The 22,361-nt window shown below is 37.2% G+C and overlaps 2 protein-coding genes across 9 annotated transcripts in view; both read right to left on the bottom strand.

Moving 5' to 3' along the window:
• The window catches only part of GTF2A2 (general transcription factor IIA subunit 2), a 38,595-nt gene extending 25,356 nt beyond the window's left edge, over positions 1 to 13,239 (bottom strand). Inside the window, exon 1 of one of the 3 annotated variants that reach the window (XM_040226649.1) lies at positions 13,221 to 13,239. The gene's annotated coding sequence lies outside the window, so the exon portion shown is untranslated. Of the gene's footprint in view, positions 1 to 7,139; positions 7,310 to 13,220 lie in introns of those variants that run through there. The other 2 variants (XM_040226648.1, XM_040226646.1) reach the window with 2 other exon arrangements.
• Positions 1 to 22,361, bottom strand: part of BNIP2 (BCL2 interacting protein 2) — a 58,765-nt gene that overhangs the window by 25,356 nt on the left and 11,048 nt on the right. For 4 of the 6 annotated variants that reach the window (XM_040226643.1, XM_040226640.1, XM_040226641.1 and 1 more), the window contains 7 exons: positions 22,156 to 22,332; positions 18,959 to 19,061; positions 18,243 to 18,374; positions 16,777 to 16,863; positions 16,558 to 16,656; positions 15,790 to 15,825; positions 13,221 to 13,268 (listed from right to left, as the gene is read on the bottom strand). In XM_040226643.1, coding sequence (XP_040082577.1) covers positions 13,221 to 13,268; positions 15,790 to 15,825; positions 16,558 to 16,656; positions 16,777 to 16,863; positions 18,243 to 18,374; positions 18,959 to 19,061; positions 22,156 to 22,332 — 682 coding nt within the window. Of the gene's footprint in view, positions 1 to 11,785; positions 13,269 to 15,789; positions 15,826 to 16,557; positions 16,657 to 16,776; positions 16,864 to 18,242; positions 18,375 to 18,958; positions 19,062 to 22,155; positions 22,333 to 22,361 lie in introns of those variants that run through there. The other 2 variants (XM_040226644.1, XM_040226645.1) reach the window with 2 other exon arrangements.

Genomic DNA, 22,361 nt, shown 5'->3' on the forward strand with positions numbered 1-22,361 from the left:
GGTACAACCTTCCAAGACTGAACCAGAAAGAAACAGAAAATATGAGCAGACCAATCAAAAGTACTGAAATTGAAACTGATTAAAAAAAAGACTCCCAAGAAGCAAAGTGCAGGACCAGATGGCTTCACAGGTGAATTTGTCTCTATCAAACATTTAGAGAAGAGTTAACACTTGTCCTTCTAGTGAGAGAAAGAACAAAGTCAGCCGCTCAGTCATGCCAGACTCTTTGTGACCCCATGGACTGTAACTTACGAGGCTCCTGTCCATGAATTTCCAGGCAAGGAGGCTGCAGTGCGTTGCCAATGCCTCCTCCAATCCTTCTCCACTCTTTTAAAACTCTTCCAAAAAACTGCAGGGGGTCTTCCTTGGTGGTTCAGTGGTTAAGAATCCACCTGCCAGTGCAGGGCCAGGTTCAATCCCTGGGCAACTAAGCCAGTGTGCCATAACTACTGAGTCGGTGTCTTCAGCCCATGCTCCATGAGAAGAGAAGCCACGCAAGGAGAAGGCCACGCACCGCAACTAGAGAGTAGCCCATTCGCCACAACTAGAGAAAGCCTGCACATAGCAACGAAGACCCAGAGCAGCCAAAAACAAATAAATATATGAATCTTAAAAAAAAATATATCGCAAAGGAACACTTTCAAGCTCATTTTACAAGGCCACCATCACCCTGGTAACAAACAAAAGATACCACAACAAAAGGAAATTACAGGCCAATATCACTGATGAACATAGACACAAGGGTCCTCAAGACAACACTAGCAAGCTGAATCCAACAGCACATTAAAAGGGTCACACACCATGATCAAATGGGATTTTCCCAGGGATGCAAGGGTTTTTTTAAAGAATTTGCAAATAAATCACTGTGATACACCACATTAACAAATTGAAGAATAAAAACCATATGATCATCTCACTGGATGCAGAAAACTCTTTTGACAAAACTCAACACACATTTATGGTAAAAACTCTCCAGAAAGTGGGCAGAGTGGAAACCTACCTCAACATAATAGAGGCAATACATGAGAAAACCACAGCTAACATCATTCTCAACAGTGAAACACTGGAAGTATTTCCTCTAATATCAGGCACAAAATAAGAATGTCCACTCTTGCTACTTATATTCAACAGTTTTGGAAGCTCTAGCCATGGCAATCAGAGAAGAGAGAAAGAAGACGAATTCAAACTGGAAAAGAAGTGTAACCACCGCTGCAGATGACACGATACTACACACAGAAAATCCTAAAATGCTATCAGAAAACTACTAGGATTCATCAGTGAGTTTGGTAAAGTTAGAGGAGACACAAAGACATCTCTTACATTCCTATACACTAACAATGAAAGAAAATAAAGAGAAATTAAGGGAAAAAAAACCCAGGACTTTGCTGGTGGTCCAGTGGTTAAGAATCCTCCTGCCAATGCAGGGGACATGAGTTCGATCCCTGGTATGGGAACTAAGATCCCACATGCCACAGGGCAGCTAAGCCTATGTGCACAGCTACAGAAGCCGGTGTGCCCTAGAGCCTGTGCCGTGCAGCAATGAGAAGCCCCCACCCCACGACAAAGAGCAGTCCCTGCTCTCCACAACCAGAGAAAGCCCATCAGTGGCAATGAGGATCCAGCGCAGCCAAACATAAATAAATAAATAATAACAATAATAAAAATCCCATTTACCATCACATCAAAAGGAATAAAATTTCTAGGAGTAAAGCTACCTAAGAAGGCAAAAGACCTGTACTCTAAAAACTTTAAAAGACGCTGATGAAAGTAAGCAAAGATGATACAGATGGAGAGATATACCATGTTCTTAGAAGAGAAGATTCAATATTATCAAAATTATTATACTACCAGGGCAATCAACAGATTCAATGCATTACCTACCAAATCGCCAATGGCATCTTTCACAGAATCACAACAAAAAAGTTTACAATTTGTATGGAAACACAAAAGACCCTGAATAACCAAAGCAAACTTGAGAAAGACAGACAGAGCTGGGCAATCAAGTGCCTTGAATTTGGACTGTACTGGCACAAAACCAGAAATATAGATCAATGGAACAGGATAAAGACCAGAGATAAAACCATGCATCCACAGTCAAGTAGTCTATGACAAAGGAGGCAAAAACAGACAATGGAGGAAAAATGGTCTCTTCAGCAAGTGGTGCTGGGGGTACCTCCCTGGTGGTCCAGTGGTTAAGAATCTGCCTTCCAATGTAGGGGACTGAGGCTTGATTCCTAATGGGGGAACTAAGATCCCACATGCTGTGAGGTAACTAAGCCCACGCGTCCACAGCTGGAGAGCCCCTGCACCAAAACTACTGAGCCTGCATGCTCTATAGCCTGTGTGCCACAACTAAGACCCAGTGCAGCCACACACACACAAAAAAAGATTTCAAATACTCAAATATCCTAAAAAAAAAAGGAGGGGGGGGACTTCCTCGGCAGTGCAATGGATAGGAATCCACCTGCCAATGCAGGAGACATGCGTTTGATCCCTGTTCAGAGAAGATTCCACATGCTTGGGAGCAACTAAGCTCAGGTACAACTACTGAGCCCAAGTGCTGCAACTACTGAAGCCTGTGCACCTACAGCCTGTGCTCCCCAACCAGAGAAGCCACTGCAATGAGGGGGCCGTGCACCACAGCTAGAGCGTAACCCCCACTCTCTGCAACTAGATAAGAGTCTGTGCAGCAACGAAGGCCCAGTGCAATCAAGACAATGCAACCAAAAATCAATAAGTATATAAATGATAGAATATGCAGGTCAGGAAGCAACAGTTAGAACTGGACATGGAACAACAGACTGGTTCCAAATAGGAAAAAGAGTACGTCAAGGCTGTATATTGTCACCCTGCTTATTTAACTTCTATGCAGAGTACATCATGAGAAACGCTGGACTGGAAGAAACACAAGCTGGAATCAAGATTGCCGGGAGAAATATCAATAAACTCAGATATGCAGATGACGCCACCATTATGGCAGAAAGTGAAGAGGAACTAAAGAGCCTCTTGATGAAAGTGAAAGAGGAGAGTGAAAAAGTTGGCTTAAAGCTCAACATTCAGAAAAGAAGACCATGGCATCTGGTCCCATCACTTCATGGCAAATAGATGGGGAAACAGTGGAAACAGTGTCAGACTTTGTTTTTTGGGGCTTCAAAATCACTACAGATGGTGATTGCAGCCATGAAATTAAAAGATGCTTACTCCTTGGAAGGAAGGTTATGACCAACCTAGATAGCATATTAAAAAGCAAAGACATTACTGTGCCAACAAAGGTCTGTCCAGTCAAGGCTATGGTTTTTCCAGTAGTCATGTATGGATATGAGAGGTGGACTGTGAAGAAAGCTGAGCACAGAAGAATTGATGCTTTTGAACTGTGGTGTTGGAGAAGACTCTTGAGAGTCCCTTGGACTGCAAGGAGATCCAACCAGTCCATCCTAAAGGAGATCAGTCCTGGGTGTTCTTTGGAAGGAATGACGCTAAAGCTGAAACTCCAGTACTTTGGCCACCTCATGTAAAGAGCTGACTCATTGGAAAAGACTCTGATGCTGGGAGGGACTGGGGGCAGGAGGAGAAGGGGATGACAGAAGATGAGATGGCTGGATGGCATCACCGACTCGATGGACATGAGTTTGAGTGAACTCCGGGAGTTGGTGATGGACAGGGAGGCCTGGCATGTTGCGATTCATGGGGTCACAAAGAGTCAGACACGACTGAGTGACTGAACTGAACTGAATAAAAAAAAAACAGGGAGCAGGGGGTGGGGGGGGAGTGGTGCCAGGAAAACTGAACAGCTACATGTAAAAGAATGGAATAGGAATATTCTCAAACATCATACACACACACTCAAAACGCAGCGTAAAGACCTAAATGTAAGACTGCGTACTATAACACTCTTAGAGGAAAACACAGGCAGAACACTCTGACATAAATCACAGCAGGATCTTTTGGGATTGACACCCTACAGCAATGAAAAGAAAAACAAACAAATGAGACCTAATTAAACTCAAAAGCTTTTATACAACAAAACCATAAACAAAACTAAAAGACAACCCACAGAATGGAAGAAACTATTTGCAAACAAAACAGCCAACGAGAGATTAATCTCCAAAATACACAAATAGCTCATGCAGCTCAACATCAAAAAACCCCATCAACCCAATCAAAAAATGGACAGATCTAAATGGATGTTTCTCCAAATAGGACTTCCCTGGTGGCTCAGGTGGTAAAGAGTCCACGTGCAATGCAGGAGACTGCCTGCAATACATAAGAGACGTGGGTTCAATCCCTGGGTTGGGAAGATGCCCCAGAGAAGAAAATGGCAACCCATTCTAGTAGTCTTGCCTGGGAAATCCCCCAGACAAAGGAGCCTGGCAGGCTGCAATCCATGGGGTTACAAGAGTCTGACGTGAGTTAGCAACTAAACCATCAGCACCAAACTGGACAGACGGATGGCCAAGAAGTGCACGAAAAGATGCTTAAAATCGGAAAAATGCAGATCAAAGCTGAAATGAGGTATCACTTCATACCAGTCAGAATGGCTATCAGCAAAAGAATCTGGAAACAATGAATGCTACAGAAGGTGTGGAGAAAAGGAGACGCTCCTGTACTGATGATGGGAAAGTAAATTAGTGTACCCATTATGGACAACAGTTGGAGCTTCTTTTTAAACAACAACAACAACTAAATACAGAACTACTGTTATGACCCAGCACTCCCACCCCTACACAGGCACCCGTGTTCACTGGAGCTTCCCAGATGGTACAGTGGTGAGCAATCTGCCTGCCAAATGCAGGAGACCCACGAGAAGCGCGCTTGATCCCTGGATTGGGAAGATCCCCTGGAGTAGGAAGTGGCAATGCACTCCACTATTCTTGCCTGGATAATCTCATGGCCAACGGAGCCTGGCTGGCTACAGTCCATGGGGTCACACAACTGAGTAGGCACACACACAGTGTTCATTGCAGCATTATTTATTTACAATAGCCAAGACTGTTAGTCACTCAGTCATATCTGACTCTTTGTGACCCCCTGCCAGGCTGCTCTGTCCATGGAATTCTCCAGGCAAGAAAACCAGAGTGGGTAGCCATTCTTTCTCCAGGGGATTTTCCGGACCAAAGCCAAGATATGGAAGCAACCCTAAATACAGATGTGGTACGTATATACAATGGAATATTACACAGCCATAAAAGAGCAAAACAATGCCATCTGCAGCAACATGGATGGACCCAGAGACTGTCATACTATGTGAAGTAAACAAGACAAAGACAACACATGGTATCACTTCTATCTGGAATCTACAAAAATGGTACAAATGAACTTATTTTCAAAACAGAAATACAGTCACAGATGTAGAAAACAAACTACGGTTACCAGGGGGATGAGGGAGCGTGATTTATTGGGAGATGACGACTGACATATACATACTATTGTATGTAAAACTGATAACAGTGCACATTTCACTGTCTTTTTTTATGTTAAGAGAAAAGATATTTCTGATGAGTTAAATAAACCTCTGAAGATAAATGAGCAGCATAACTAATTTAGCCATTGCTGTCTGTCATTGTCAGACAAGTCAATAGCTTCATCTTACATTTTGTATTTCTTTGCATTGTGATGGTTTTGCCTTTTAATAAAAATGAAGAAGCATTGCAGGTGTTTTAGTATTTGTTGTATAGAAAATATAACTTTTTAAATTAAAAAATAAAAAAGTAAAAAAAAAACTGATAATAACGACCAGCTGTAAAGTACAGGGAACTCTATTCAGTATTCAGTAATGACCTACATGAGAAAAGAAATCTTAAAAAAAAAAAAGTAGATATATGTATAATCTATTTACTGTACACCTGAAGCTAACACAACTATATTTCAATTAAAAAAAACCAAACACAAAAAGAAATATACAGTCTTCCACTGCAGCACTATTTACAACAGTCAAGACACAGAAACAACCGAAATGTCCATTCATGGATAAATCAATAAAAAAAGGTGTGGTATATATAATAAGATGATTATTCAGACACTTAGAAAAGTGAAATCTTGCCATCTGAGACAACGTGAATGGGCTTTAAGGGCATTACACCAAGTCAAATAAATTACATCGAGTCAAAGAAATTAGAGCAAGACAAATACCACATGGTCTCACTTACATGTGGAAACCAAGAAACAAAAGAAAATTAAGCTCACAGAAGATTAGGGGCAAGGGAAAAGGATGGATGAAACGACAAACTTCCAATTATAAAACATAAATCATAAAATTATAAATAAAATTTAATTATAAATTATAATATACATCGCAGGGATATAAGGTACAGCATGATGACTAGAGTTAATAATATTGTATTGCATATTTGAAAGTTACTAAGACAGACCTTAATTCATAAAAAAACTTTTTTTGCAACCATGGTGACGGATGCTAACTAGACTTACTCGGGTGATCCTTTTGCAATATGTACAAGCATCGAATCATGCTGCACACCTGAAACTCATGTAGTTATATGCCTATTATGCCTCAAAAAATACTTTTACAAATAGTTATTTAACTATTTGTTAAAATTACTTGCTTTAATAGTCTTAGAGTCCCCAAAATTGCTTGTGACTTGGTCAATTCTTCTAGATGTAGTTTGAGCCATAGAATTTTAGTACTACTCCATTTTGCAGTTTAGAAAAGTAGAAGGCTCCACTTTCGGAAGTAACCGGACAGTCCTAGTCTTTCTTGAGCAAACCATCTGGTTTAAATTCGTTCTGGTACGAATTCACAAGGGGTTTGAAAGCAGGCTTCAAGTGACCGAAGACACAAGAATGAGACATTTAAAGAAAGCGACCCCTCGATATTGGGGGTGGGGGTGGGGGTGGGGAAATCACCCTTGTAGGCTTTAAGACATTCACCTGGCTAAAAATACGGTGCTAAGCTGAGGACATTTCTCCCAAACCCCCGTGTTCCCTGGACTGTTTACTTGGCACCCGGTGGACAACAAGCCTCTTGGCCGCCTCCCTTTCCTTCCCATCCCGGGAGCGCCGCGGGACCATTTAGGCATCGAAATTGGTAACGGGCCAGGCCGAAAATGCCCTCCCAGAAGACCCAATCGACGTAACGCCTGCTCTGGAGAGTGGCCGGGAGTGCGGGCCGGTTCACCCAGTACCTGGGGAATAGGCGCTTCCCGCCTCGGAGCGGATAGAAGTGGCGCAGCCAGGAGGTCAGCCCAAGGTACCTACTTCCCCGACCACTTCTCCCGCCGCAGCAGAGATCGCAGAGGTGGGCCGACGACCCGGAAGCGCTCGCAGAACCTGGAAGTGACAACACAGGGGTGGGCCGAGAAGCCCCGCCCCTTCCCGCTCTCACCATCCACTCACGCCGGAGAAGGCGGGGGTGCAGAGAGAGGAGTGTGGAGCCGGTTTTCAAGCTTACGCCGCTCAACCCACTTAGATCCCGAGTAACTCACCAGGTTCACTACATAATGAATAAGAATTATAACTTTATAGGTTGTTCTTCACTATTAGACACACTATTAGAAAATCTAAGGCAGTCACATTTTATGCCTGCAGCGTATTTAGCGTAATACTGTTGAAGACCCTGTAAACTGAAGACAAACTCTTAAGTTTATAGCAAGAATTTGATTCAGAACAGTGTGGCAATTAACTTAACCCAGCAAGCGCTTGGTTTGTGAACCATATAGTATCTTGATTTGGAAGAATCTGTATTTAAAACTTGCGCTTGCTGCTGCTGCTAAGTCGCTTCAGTCGTGTCCGATTCTGTGCGACCCCCGTAGACGGCAGCCCACCAGACTCCCCCGTCCCTGGGATTCTCCAGGCAAGAACACTGGAGTGGGTTGCCATTTCCTTCTCCAATGCATTAAAGTGAAAAGTGAAAGTGAAGCCGCTCAGTCGTATCCGACTCTTAGCGACCCCATGGACTGCAGCCTACCAGACTCCTCCGTCCATGGGATTTTCCAGGCAAGAGGACTGAAGTGGGGTGCCAGTGCCTAATACAAGACAAATACTTAAATATATATTCGCATTGTGTAATCTCAAGTGGTATCCTAACTGTGTAACAAAGGAAGCTGGAACATGCACAGCTGTTTGCCGTTAAGCAGCTGAACAGTGATTAGAGTAAATGCAAAACAAGTGCTACCATCTGGAACCTCTGAGCAGGTTCACAGAGTAAACAGGTTATTATTTATGCTATGTTTTCAGCCACTTAGTGAACTGATTTCATTGGTGGATTCCCCATGAGTGAACTAATTCCAAACTATGAAATACAAAGTGTGATTATCGTTAAGATAATGTTTAAAATTAAAGCAGGATGAATTCTTTACCCCTCTGAATAGGAAGCAGCACCCAAACTACAAAAACAAGAGTAAAGATCTAAAACTATCTGAAAAGCTTAAACTTTGTAAAAATTCTGTAGTGAAATGGGAGACAGAAAAATGTGATAAAATGAGTCAAAACAAACTTTACAATTAATTTATTTAAATTCATTAACGTTGCAAAAATATGTGCAACAAATCAGGACACAAGTTATTGTATTCCTAACAAGTCAAAGAAAATATTACATCTTAGTATCAATAAATCAAGACCAACCCTAGTATTTCTTACAGGGACCAACCACATCAACATCTTGCACACACAGTTTTTAGAAGTGAATCTCTCTCACTGTAAAAGGAGAGCACTAGGCTACACAACATCATGTGAATAGTGGTAAAATGATCACAGTACGTTAATTGTGTCTAAATGATAGCATGTGAACTTATAGTAAGAAAAATGTTTGAATCCTGAAATACACATATCAAAGTGCGTTAGCGTCTAACGAATTCTGAATTGTGTTCCATGTGCCCCAAGGTCTGTGCAAGTCAGTGCCCTGAACATCACAAATATTTACTAGCTAGTTTACGTAAATAAAACTGTTTAAGGGGCATAACTTTAGAAAATTCAAATATAAAAAGTGCAGTGGAGTAGCTAATTAACATTACTTTCCAAGTTCCTCCTTGCTGCTGCTGCTGCTAAATCACTTCAGTCGTGTTTGATTCTGTGCAACCCCATAGACAGCAGCCCACCAGGCTCCCCCATCCCTGGGATCCTCCAGGCAAGAACAATGGAGTGGGTTGCCATTTCCTTCTGCAATGCATCAAAGTGAAAAGTCAAAGTGGAGTCGCTCAGTCGTGTCCGACTCTTAGCGACCCCATGGACTGCAGCCTACCAGGCTCCTCCCTCCCTAAACTCAATGTGAAAATGTATCAAAATTTCAAAATGCCAATGTTTTAACCTCTTGCAGAATGTCTTATAAAACAGAACTAGCTATCTCAAAGAGATAATAATTCTTTAGTAACATGAAAGCACTAAACCTTTGATTTTCTTCTGTTGTTATGATGTATGAAGTGCTTTATGTAGACTTTCCATAGCATTTTTAAAGTAGTTCTCAAATCATAAGAAATTAGGTCGATCTACCATATATAGCTGCAGCAAAGTAACAGTTCTCTTCAAATTTTAGTGTCATTCCTTGCAGGTCAACACATTAGTTTCAATTACCATTTACAACTTCAAAGGAAAGTTACACTACTAGGACTCACCACTGATCTGAGTCTAATTTACTCAGAATCTTGGGGTAGGAAGAGAAGGGTGAAAGGCTCCCTACATAATTCTTTACTATTACAACACTAATCATCTCCCACTTCTCTTACCCAGCTGACCTTCTCATGCAAGCATGCAAGTCTAAGTCCTTAACTTTCTGCCAGCAACTCTAATTTCACAATCCCTATTCCCAACAGAGTACTTGGTCTAACTTTTAAGTGTTTTAGTTCTTCTAGATATCCCACCCTTCTGAGATCTGTGATCCATTTCTCAAATGTCTATACGGGATAAGAAAAAACATAAGGCATGAAAAAACAGAATGGGGTAGCCATATCTATCTATTTTCAGTCTATCTCCTCCTCCTCCTGATTCAGCAATGTTAGCAATTCTCCACATATAACATGGGGCAAAGGATGAAACTACTGTCACCTTATATACAACCTTTCCAATCTCAGTAGGAAACTGGACTGTTCTACTTGATAATCCTAATGCTAATTTATCTGTCAACTGAAGAAATCTAAAAAGCCACTTCTGTATTAATTCAAACTTTCAAATTCCCTGAGCACTCACATGACAACAGCCAGAGTAACAGAGTCATTTACAAGAAGGCTTATCAAAAAAGCGGATTCCTTACCTTTTTAAGTTCTGGAATTGCAGCTGAAAGACAGTCTAGCTACCTATATAAACCTGTCAATCAGCAAATTTCGATATTCAGTATAGTTACTAAAAAACGATGTCCATTTTGGAACAATACATTAAATGTTTACCAGCCATGAAATGTCAAAAGTAACCTATCCCATAAACCTACATTTTAACCTGAGCATTGTAATTGCCAACATTCCCTATTTAAACTTGCTTCTGTATGAAGAGACAAAGAAAGCAGAAGGAAATATGTATTCTCATTGGAGGTATTACCAGCCTTTGCACCCTTCACTCCAGTCTCCTTATTCATGTATTCTGTATGTAGCCTGCAATATTCTGTAAATTCCTGCTTGATACAAAAAATGGTACGAACAGCTGCCATATATAGTACTTCCCTTAACAAGGACACATTCAGTGGCATCTTAGATAACAACTAATTTTATCCCTAGGCCCTACTTAGAATCACATTTCTTTACATATCTCCCCAAGCCCAGTTAAAAAGACTATTAAGCTTAAATTGTGGGATCAATATATTGACTACTCTTGGTGCTAATAAGGAATATGTCCAAGAAGAAACACAAATTACTTGATGAGAAACTTCTGACTAAAAAAAGAGACACTTCGAACTCAAACACAACAAGAAATAGTGACAGAAGCATCAAATTAAACAAGTTAAATCCATGATCCCAGCAGAAAGATAAAATAACACAATTCTATCTATTTACCTTAATCAGTAAGGGAAAATTAAAATTGAATGATACAGGGAAAATGTCACATAGCTACTAATGTCACACAGTCATATTACTATTTATAAATAACAAATTTAATAAATACTTTTCCTCTAGCCTACTTGTTATGATCTTCAGTCTCATAGTTATGAAACATTATGGGGCATGTCCCTGGACCAGATTCCATTAAGGTATATGTTAGAACAGGTATTCTTTTAAATCTAGTGATTGATAGCGCACCCCTTTGCTTATATCACATTCCCTCTGAATTTTAATGTTCTAATAAAAGATAGGCTACCTCTACTTCAAAAAAAAAAAAAAAAACAACTTAGGAATATGCACCACTTTTGCAACAAGTTGTATCTATAGTCAGGAACAATGCTTGTGAAAGCAAAAGTCAATAAACAGTAACAGGTTGAAACTGAAGAACTGGGTACTAAGTGGGGAGGAAAGTCACATATTAAAAAGCTCGGCCCAGTTTGAAACTACTTTTCAGATGAAAAACAATCACTTAAAGCACTCTACAAATATACACTCTAATCACAAATAAATTCAGTATGATCTTTTATTCATAATTCTCATATAATAAATTCAGAAGGAATGCCTAAATTGTTAGTTTGCATTTGCAACACAAAGTATTTCTAAGATCTGAGCAAGCAATATGGTTTTGGTTTTAGTCATTGTAATGACAATAGTTCAGGATCTGCCTACAGCTGCTGGGTCCAAGTCAAGTCAGAAGGCTGCTGAGGGAAGAGTCTCATCCTGGGAATCCTCCAGCCTCTCCCAAAACAGGACTTGGGTTAGCGTGTCAAGTTTATGAGTGGGGAGGACAAAGAGTAAAGGAAATTCTCTTCTGAAATAGAAAAGTTTATAGTGAAAACAGTAATGATAAAAGCCAATCTAGGATAGACTACAGCTTGAAGGGTTCACTCTCATTCATCTCAATTTCACTACTCTTTTCATATTAATTACCTTATGTGAAGGGCTGGAGCATGGTACGACCCTTAAATTAGGAAAAGTACCGAGTTCACCAAATATATGAGTCCCACAAGTATATTAGAGCAATCTATTGCTTTTGGATGATTCTGTGGGTAATTAAGTTCTACCTGGGGGCATAAGTACAATTTCAATGTAGAGTCAAGGTACTTACCAAATTAAACAAGGAGTTGATATGCTTACACCAAATGAGTTATCCACAGCACCACAGTATGATGATGCTCTAAGACTTACAAAATAACTTAGTTTACAGTACTGTCAACACAATTTAACAGAAAATGTGAAAACACACCACATCTAACTAGGTCAAACACCTGATAGGAAAGTATTTTGGTAAAGTGCCCACATTGAAAGCAGTTAAAAAAGCAGCCCTGTTTTCTAAAGAGAAGAAGTGACAGTGAGTAACTCATCACATTCTCTACTACACTGCACTCACACAAATTCATAAGAGTGATATCCTGGACACACAGCTTATTTCACATTAGTGAACAAACCTTTTTATGAAGTTTTGACTTTTGGCCAGAAGATAAAATGTCCAAAATATACATATATATACACAAACCCCAATTCTTAACCTCTTTAAATTCTCTAATTCTAGAAATGGCTTTCTGATTTGTCTTTAAAAAAAAAAGTGTGCAATAAACTTGTATTTGTGTCTGAATTAAGAAACAATAAATGTTAAGTGAGAAAAATGTTCAGAATGGTACTAATCTACTTAGATTATGTACATGACCTTTGAATATTCATGAAAACCATTTTAACTGTCCCTCACCTTATGAGCATATTTTCTAAGTGACCCAGGAAGTATATTTAACCATTTACAAAAACAAAACTTCTAACATGCACTTTAAAAAATCATGGTCTTATTTACCTGCATATTTGTCCACAAGAAAGGTATACATTAAAAAATATTGCTCAAAAACATAAAAATATATATTATCTCTTTCCTTTTTCCATTTAGACATATAAATATTTTACTGAAGAAAATGCATCATTTAACAAACAAATGCAAAAACTGCTTTATATAAAGTGTGGTTCTCTGCTATAATAAGCAATATAAAACATAAAATGATTACAATATAATTAGCTAGTAAAGAACTAAATTCAAGAGATCTGCAAACCAATACAGCAGTGAACAGTCCCTTATACAAAAGTCCATTAAGAAAAAGTCAAGTCAATTCTGTAACAGGTTACATAAGAATCAGGACCAATAAATGCATTATAAATGCAAAAAAGCACTGCTTCATCAGCACATTCTTCAGTTGTGTTTGGACTAGATGCCAAACTTACTGTTCATTTTTCGGTTCATCTTGTTTTCCATTAAGCTCTTGATCAACTCTGTTTAATGAAAAATAATACAGATAATAAGTTATCAGCAAATGATCAATTTTCTTTTTAAAAATAATGACTGATTTTACCATAGATTATTATTCTGTTAACAACAAAGCTTTGCAAAGAAGCAGACATAGTAAAAAGGTTACCAAACATTCTCCCAACCAGGAAAAGATAACTTTTAAAGGCAAGAGGACACTGGCAAGAATGTGACTGCTGCTGCTGTTTGTTTTTTTTTTCTAAAGAGTATAAGATACTTCATATACAAATGCACATAAATTTTATTAGAAGTTCAAGTTACAACAGGCATATTAAGATGCTGAACTGTAACATGGCTGGGGCAGGGAGCTAAGTGATCTGAGTGGCAGGAAAAGTAATTTGTCAAAAACTATTTTGTTAACATACATTTAAATGCTACAACTGCCACCAACTGATCAATTTGTAATTTCAGTGATGAAAGTACATATTTATGGATGCCATAATTATTCTCCAGAATTTTACTGGTACACTAAGAATCTGAATGCTTTTCATTTATCTTGATAGTAAGAAGTCACAGAATTTAATAATCAGAAATATCTAGATATAGATTAAAAATTAGAATTATGTAATTAGTCACAAGAAACTTACAGACAACCCTTCACAGATAATGTACAACAATTTATAATATTATATTTGTATATTTTTATTTGTAGTATTTTGAATCACTGATGGAGTTTAAAACATCTTGGTATGATATATGAAGATACTTTCACACTTGTTTCCATTACTATGATCAAAGCCTTGGCCTGTGGTAAAGCCAGATTAACAACATTTAAAAATATTAGTTATAATGGTATCAAAAATTTGAAAGGTACATATTCTTGATAAGGCATGCAATATATACATAAATCTTTTCAACATCTGAAATATCAGTATGAACTAATTTCATAATTGCTTTATTTTAAAATTCTGTTCAAACATTTTAACAGTCAACATCTGTCTACACTTACACTGAGTTGTTTGAAACCAGCATCTAAAACTGCTATATTTAAGCACACTCAGCTCTGAATCTTCCTATCACCAGTACTCATTATAGAGATTTTACCTTGAGTAAGTTCCCCACAGGTAGCTTCTGTTAATTTGATATTAAAAACATGCCCTTCTATTTTTAACTTGAATGTTGTCATTTTCAAGCTGACAAGGATTATTTTTCAAGGCTAAAGAAACTTTGTACAAAAACTAAGAAGTGCCTGAAAGATATATGTAATGATTCTATTTAAGGTTAAATAAAACAAAAGTTTTTAAGAAATCAAGATAAAAATAATATTTGTAAGTTTCAAACAATACATTTAAATAAAAAGTACAATTCCACTTTTTTTCTGGTGCCTAAGTTACTTAACTAAGAATTTTGTAAAAAGATACAATACAGCAGATTTCATCCACAAAGGCAATTCATTTTGAAATCTACGAAGCAGCTGGCTTCAAAATATTTTACAATTACAGACTATATTTCAGCCAGTTGTCTGGCAAGTGCACACCAATGCCTTGAGAGGAGTGAGAAATGAGCAAGATCTAAAATCATTGTTCTTATCTCTACCTTAAAATGTTTAGTGTCATATGTAAAGTGTCATATAGAAATGTAAAGCTATGATTCGATCATGTGGTCAACTGAATTCTTGCTCATCAACAGAGCCAAAATGTGTTTGAAGTTAAATATGAAGTTATGAATATTTCAGCTTTAATTCCTCACTGTGGTCCAAATAATAAATAAATCTCCCGCCTTAACTCTTATGAAAGATTGTATGAATCTGTTTTGCTGATTTAATTGTCAATATTTAAAAAATCCATTAACAAGTCAGATCTAAATCCTGTACTTTTCTAAATTACTATATAAAACAATACTAATTTATACCCTTGCCTTTCATCTTCTATGCTAACATATTAACAGATGACAGTCTGTTATGCTCAAAGCGGAAGTATTCAAAATTAAATTAAAGATGGAAAGCAGAGTGTTTAACTATCAAATGGTACACTGAACTTTTAGGTATTTTATCACATGGAGAATTTGACTAGTTAGCAGGCCATTGTTTAAGCATACAAGGAAATCAATGTTGGTTAGCCAAAGAGTATCTGCATTGTAAATATAATTATCAACCCCAGGGGGGAAATCTGATATATTAAAAAAGAACATAAATATTTCAAAAGCATGAATTGGTAAGGTATTATAAGTAATTGGCTTTTCAAAGAGCATTCTTAGGATCTGTTATTTATACCAAAAGGAGGAAGGAGACGTGGTCTTTATTTTCTAACTGGCATTATTAAGTGGCCTTTATTTTCTAACTGGTCTTTATTTCCTACGTAGTAGAGAATCCAAGCCACACTCAGCAGCAGGAACTTTGGATTCACTGCATATCTGGGCCCTGGGGTATATTCATATTTACAAATGCTGTTATCTTTGTCTACAAGCTAACCAACCGATAAGGAAGAGTTAGTCTGTGCAATGCAAATGGACTAGTCTAGATGCAACCCAGTCAAGGTGTGCATATACCTTTTCTTTTTCTTTTTTAACTTTTCTTCTTCATACCTTGGTGGGGAAGAGTTATTTTGGTAAATATACATGTTATGAAGACGAACAAAAACTAAAAAAAAAAAAAGGCTAACAACAAACTCAAGTTTGTAGGCAAAAGCAAAAATATTTAATACACTATATAGAAAGTCAGAACTGACGTAAGAAACGTGGCATTGATATATTCAACAAACTAAAACCTCAGATTATTAGAACAAAGAAACATTTTTCTATATTATAGCACTGTGATACTCAAGTATTTATGTTAACAGCCTTCTGCTAAGCCCTTCTAGAAGTTATGTAAGTAAATTTGGTAAACAGAACAAATTACAGCCACTGAAAAGTATCAAGGTTAGGCTGATATATTTTATTTCCCTAGTAATATGATTATTTGATGCCATAATGAGCTTACTTAAACTTGAAGAGCAGCATGTTCAGGTGTGGAGAATGTGCTTTAGTACTGACCAATCAAGAATCATCTCTTAGACTGTCACTAGTCTTTAAAATTATAAATGAACCAAACCAGACACAATTTCTCCTACTTCAACTGATAGCCTAAAGAAAATGGTGACTTAAAAGGAAGGTGTTCAAAAGTGTCTTCTTCCCCCTTTTCTTCATTATAAAAAAAAAGAGCAGTTACAAAATATTTATAATATATGAAGGGAGAAAGAATAGGTACCAAAATGTTTACCTCTTGTATATCAAAATATAAAGATCCAAATACAATGAAATAAGTAAAACACAACATACTGTTTTATGCATTCTGGTATTCCAACATATTCCATGGGGACAAGCTCTGCTAGTTCTGCCAAATTAAAGACGTATCTAATTTTTTGGCTGAATTTTGAGCTATAGAAAAAAATAAAGATAAATACCTTAATATTTTTGACCAAAAGAATTGACAAAACATTCATACAAAGAGTTTGTAGATTTTTTTTTTTTTTTAGTTAATGGCTCTCAGAAAATTACCTAATAAATGGTCTTGTAATAGCCAGAAGTGTTCTTATAAACCAAGAGGGATGTACAATGATTAGAGATTTTAGGTTTTTCCGTAACCTGGAGTTAAAAAAAAAAAAAAAATTGAAAAAGCTCTACAAATTCTAATGCTAGAAGAAAAGCTAAGTCATCAATAAGTTTGTACAAGTCTATACAAAAAACTGAAAAAAAAAAAAAAAAAACCCTCATTCAAGAGCTGTCATTTAGGTATATTACTAAAGACAACAAAAGATAAATAAAACAAAAAGCACTCCTAAATTGAAATGGCCCTTTCCACTGCCATGAAATTAATTCTACTTCATTCATGTTTATTTTCACAGTGTAGCCTGTTATTAAATGTCTCCTACTATATAACTTGTCTTCAGGACTCTGCCAGTTAGGGGTAGAGGTCAATGATGAATATAAAAGTAAGCTCTTCATTTCTGAGGAATGGAGGGGAAACTGTTACTGATTTCTTCAACAACATGAAAGGCACTGGGCAGGCAGAAAGATGAGAGGGGAAATCACCGAGGGAACAGGCAACATGAGTCAGATCTAATGTATTCTTATGGAGTCTAAATGGAGAAGGAAACGGCAACCCACGCCAGTATTCTTCCCTGGAGAATCTCATGGACAAAGGAGCCTGGTGTGGGCTATAGCCCATGGGGTCTCAAGGGTCTGACATGACTTGGTGACTAAACCACCACCACCAACACCAAGTCTAAAATTCTGATTAAAAGTTAATCATCCTAGACAACTTAAAATGATGAAATAAAAACTGCTGTTTTATTGTTATAGTTTACACATCATAATCACTAAACATTAAAAAATTACATGAACCAGCCAATCTCATGTTCATGTATGAAGAGAAACCTATTCATAAACCTGCGTTGACTAAACTACTCTGAATTAGCTGTGGTCAAATCAAACCAAAGAGAGAATCAAAATTCCTTCTATTAGCATGGATGACTCTCAGAAGAATACAATTCTAGAGCTCACTCCAAAGAAAGATTACAGATAAATAAGCGTCATAAATAACGAAATACAGTAAGCACTATATGCTCAGTTGTGGTCAATTCTTTGTGACCCCATGGACTATAGCCCACTGGGCTCCTCTGTCTATGGAATTTTCCAGGCAAGAAACTGGAGTGGGTTGCCATTTCCTTCTTCAACTGAGCACTATAAATGATGCAAAATGCAGAATGTAATAAAATAGGAAATGTACTGAATTCCCCATCCTTTCCCAAAACATAAATTATAGGAGAGTATCTTATGTGGTACAAAAGAGAAATAAAGAGCAATTTTATAAGTCTGAAAATAGAAACTTGCTATGAAATTAGTAAATGTAATTTGTGAAGTAGATACATGGTACCTGTAAGTGGTAACAGAAAATAAACGTTAAACTAATAAGGACATTATAAAATTTATTCAGACTAGCTTTTAATTTGTATTTACAATACCTTCTGTCAATTTGTTGATAGCATTTCCTGAGCCATCCCAGACTGGGCATTTTTCTTCGAGTTGTTGCACCATTTAAATAAACTATCATGTAGTTTTCTGCTACTAACAGCTCCAAAGTGCCAATAACATACCTATAAAAATAAAGTCTTAAACACTGCTATGCAGAACCAAACCAGGTTTATCCAAATAACACAATTCCCTTCCCTCTCCTTCACTGAAAGCAAAAATTCAAAACTCTATTAGTATTATTGTCATTTAAAGAAAAAAAAACAAAACTTCTTTCTTTTAGAAATACACACTGAAATGTTTATAGGTGATAAATACTTGCAGGGATTTGCTTCAAAATTATATCATGAGGGAAGTATTTATGGGAAAATGTATAAACTCATAATTGTGGAAGTGGGTGATAGTTACACAAAGATTTAATATATACTTCTCTCTACCTTTGTATATGTTTGAAATTTCCCACAAAAGCACTTAATGTGTCCTCAAATGTAAAATAAAGAAGTTGGAACAAATAATCTGTAATATACCTTCCAGTTTTAACATGACAATTCTTCTGTTGAGTTGGAATAGTTTCAGAATGCCAAATAACAGACTTAAGGAACCAGAACCAGGATATTTACAACTTTTACCTAGCTAAATAAAGTGCACTTTCTTAAACTAGAGATACGATTTACTCAATTCTTTCCAAATATTGTGATGATCTACTTACTTAAAGAGATTGTCCATCAGGTATCTATAATTAGGTTGACCACTTTCAGGCATAAAACAGACAGCAAACACAACAATGGCATTTAATCCATCTCCATAATACCCTGAAAAAGAAACCAGCATGATTATACTCTGAAGACTTTACAGGGGATATCATTTTTAGTTGATAAATTATAGTGGTTTATGTTCCACACATTTCTGAATCAAAAAGTATATTTTTTGCTGTCATTGGTCTGACCCTGTATAGTCTTACAAAGATCTTTAAATCCTCTCTTCTCACAAACAATAAAAACAATAAAATCCTCTCTTCTCACAAACAATAAAAACAATAAAATCCTCTCTTCTCAAAATCAATAACAATATAAAATCTGGTTTATATGGTGGCCATATAAACCAGAAATCCACTTAAATTAGCATACTCCGAAAGCTAGCCCTATTTTATCAAGTAGATAGAATTATATAATCCAAGAATATACAACATCTGCAATAAAACATTCTTATGCAATTTTTTAACATGTAAATAGTAAATGTAAAAAGTTTTACATTCAATGATGTCTAGCATTTTGAAGCTTTCAGAGTCTTACAAAGTAAGAAAAGATTATATCTCTGACATAAGACTAAGTGAAGAAAAACAGCACTAAAATATGCTTTAATTATAATCTCTAAAATGTAAATGTTTTAATTATAATAGATATTAAGCTGTAACCAGCAAGGAGTATCTCTGCTTTAACTTTCATTCCGATTGTTTACAAACATGCACTGAAAAGGTTGAACATTTCATTAGAATCTTCACTACCTTTCTTAACCCCTTAGTCACAAAACATTGCAGTAACTCAGTAGGACAAAATGGCCCTAATTACTATTTTCTCTTAAATAAAGTGCTATGTCTCAAAAATATTAGGTTTAAACCATGAGGCAGGTCTCACAACTTGCTTCCAATGAATGAGCTGAATTCATACATTATCTGTGCACTTCCTGATTCATATTATCCTGTTTTCTTCCTTGCGTAAGACTAAATTAGGCAGAATAATGCAACTGCAAACATTCAAGTGATTTGTTTTCAAATGAATGAAGACCACAGAAATAAGCAGGACAAAGCATTTGGCAGAGGGTAAATTAAGCAGAAACGACTATGTGAAAAAACCAATCTGCTTGACATATGTGGCACCTTGTCCTGCATTAGGAGGAATTCAGGTTATATGACATGATCTATGGAGTAACATTCTGATGCTATTTAAACAGTGACTATGTAAACTTCTACATACAGGACAGTCAGAATGATAGAAATTATAGCTGTACTTCATAGCTTTTCCTATTTGACTTGTAAATTTCTTAAGGAACCAAGCCTTATATTTGTATATTCCAGAAATACACAAAGTAGGTATTCCATGAAAATGCAGAATGAATTCTCTACTTTGTGGTAAAGCTAAGTGGTCTGTTCACAGTTTTAAGGTAGATTAAGAATCATTTTAAAGGGTCAGGTTGTATTTACAAGCACAAAAGACTTGTATAACAATGTTCATGGCAGTTTTAATCATAATAGCTCAGACTGGAAAAATCTCACATGGTCCATCAAAACAGAGATGAATAAACAAATCAGCAGTAACAAGGAATGAACTGCAGATACATGCAACAACAAGGATAAATGTCAAAATCATTATGCTGAGTGAAAGCAGACGAGTGTAAACTGTGATTCCAGTCACATGATTGTAACAGGCAAAACTAACCATGGGGTAGGCATTAGAACAGTGGTTACTGCATAGAGGGTATTCATTGAGAGGGAGTATCTGGGGCAATGAAAATGTTCTGTCTGTCTAAGGGGTGTAGATTATATGAGTATATATGGTTATACAGGAATTTGTCAAAACTCAGTGAATTATACACTTAAGATTAGAGCATTTCTACTGAAATAAGACGGAAAAGGCAATGGCACCCCACTCCAGTACTCTTGCCTGGAAAATCCCATGGATGGAGGAGCCTGGTAGGCTGCAGTCCATGGGGTCGCTAAGAGTCGGACATGACTGAGCGACCTCACTTTCACTTTTCACTTTCATGCATTGGACAAGGAAATGGCAACCCACTCCAGGGTTCTTGCCTGGAGAGTCTCAGGGATGGGGGAGCCTGGTGGGCTGCCGTCTATGGGGTCACACAGAGTGGACACGACTGAAGTGACACAGCAGCAGCAGCAGTGAAACAAGAAAGATAAATACTCTATATCACTTGTATCTAAAATATCTAAACTCTCAGGAACAGAGATTAGAATGGTGATTACCAGAGACAGGATAAAAGGGGAAATAACAGTCAAAGTACAAACTTCCAGTCAGAAGATGAGTAATTTCTGGGGACTAATGTAGCACATGGTGACAATAGTTAACAAAGTTAACCATATCTATTATGTACTTAAAAGTTGCTAAAAGGGTAGTCTAGACCTTAAATGTTCCCAAATAAGAATTGGTAATTATGTGATGTGATGCAAGTGTTAGCAAATGCTATGGTGGCAATCATTCTCAATACAGACTGCATCAAATCAACATATTTTAAACCTTAAACTTATATACAATGTTATATGTCAGTTTTATCTCAATGAATATGGAAAATTAAAAAAGGAATTTGCAAATACTGCAAAAATAAAACAAAGGATTAGAGTATATTACTCCATAAAATTCAGTTCAGTTCAGTCGCTCATTCATGTCCGACTCTTTGTGACCCCATGAACTGCAGCACCCCATGAACTCCCTGTCCATCACCAACTCCTGGAGTCCACCCAAACCCATGTCCATCGAGTCGGTGATGCCATCCAACCATCTCATCCTCTGTCGTCCCGTTCTTCTGCCCTCAATCTTTCCCAGCATCATGGTCTTTTCAAATGAGTCAGCTCTTCGCATTGGGTGGCCAAAGTATTGGGGTATAAATGGATAAAAAGAGGAGAGTGTTAAGTCTCAGTTTAAGGGTGTTTAGGGATAAGGGTGGAGGGAGAGAGTTTTCATTGTATACTCATACTTTTGGAACTTATTGTATGTGTCTATTAACAAATTTTAAATGTTTTATTCTTTTACTTCAAACCCGTTACATTTCTAAAAGGACCCATGTTTATTATACTTTCAAAATTATGTTAATATCCCAAAGGAAAGATTCTTTAAGCATTCAGATATCTGATAGTGTATTAAAAAAATCTGAAAAATCTTTGGTAACTCTTACCTCCATGGCTGATAACTTTCTTATAGGGTTCAATTGCTTTCATATCAACCCTGTGGTCCTGTTCTCCAATTCTGAACATACGCCAGCGTCGTCCATCTTCTTTTTCCTCTGCTGCTGTATATTCAGTAATTGAGCCTTTCCTAATAACTTCAGTAGTCTTGGGTTTTGGAAGATCATCTGTCAAAAGATTTTTGAATCACAGGTTG

This window comes from Oryx dammah, unplaced genomic scaffold (genome assembly GCF_014754425.2).
Source record: "Oryx dammah isolate SB20612 unplaced genomic scaffold, SCBI_Odam_1.1 HiC_scaffold_26, whole genome shotgun sequence".
NCBI lineage: Eukaryota > Metazoa > Chordata > Mammalia > Artiodactyla > Bovidae > Oryx > Oryx dammah.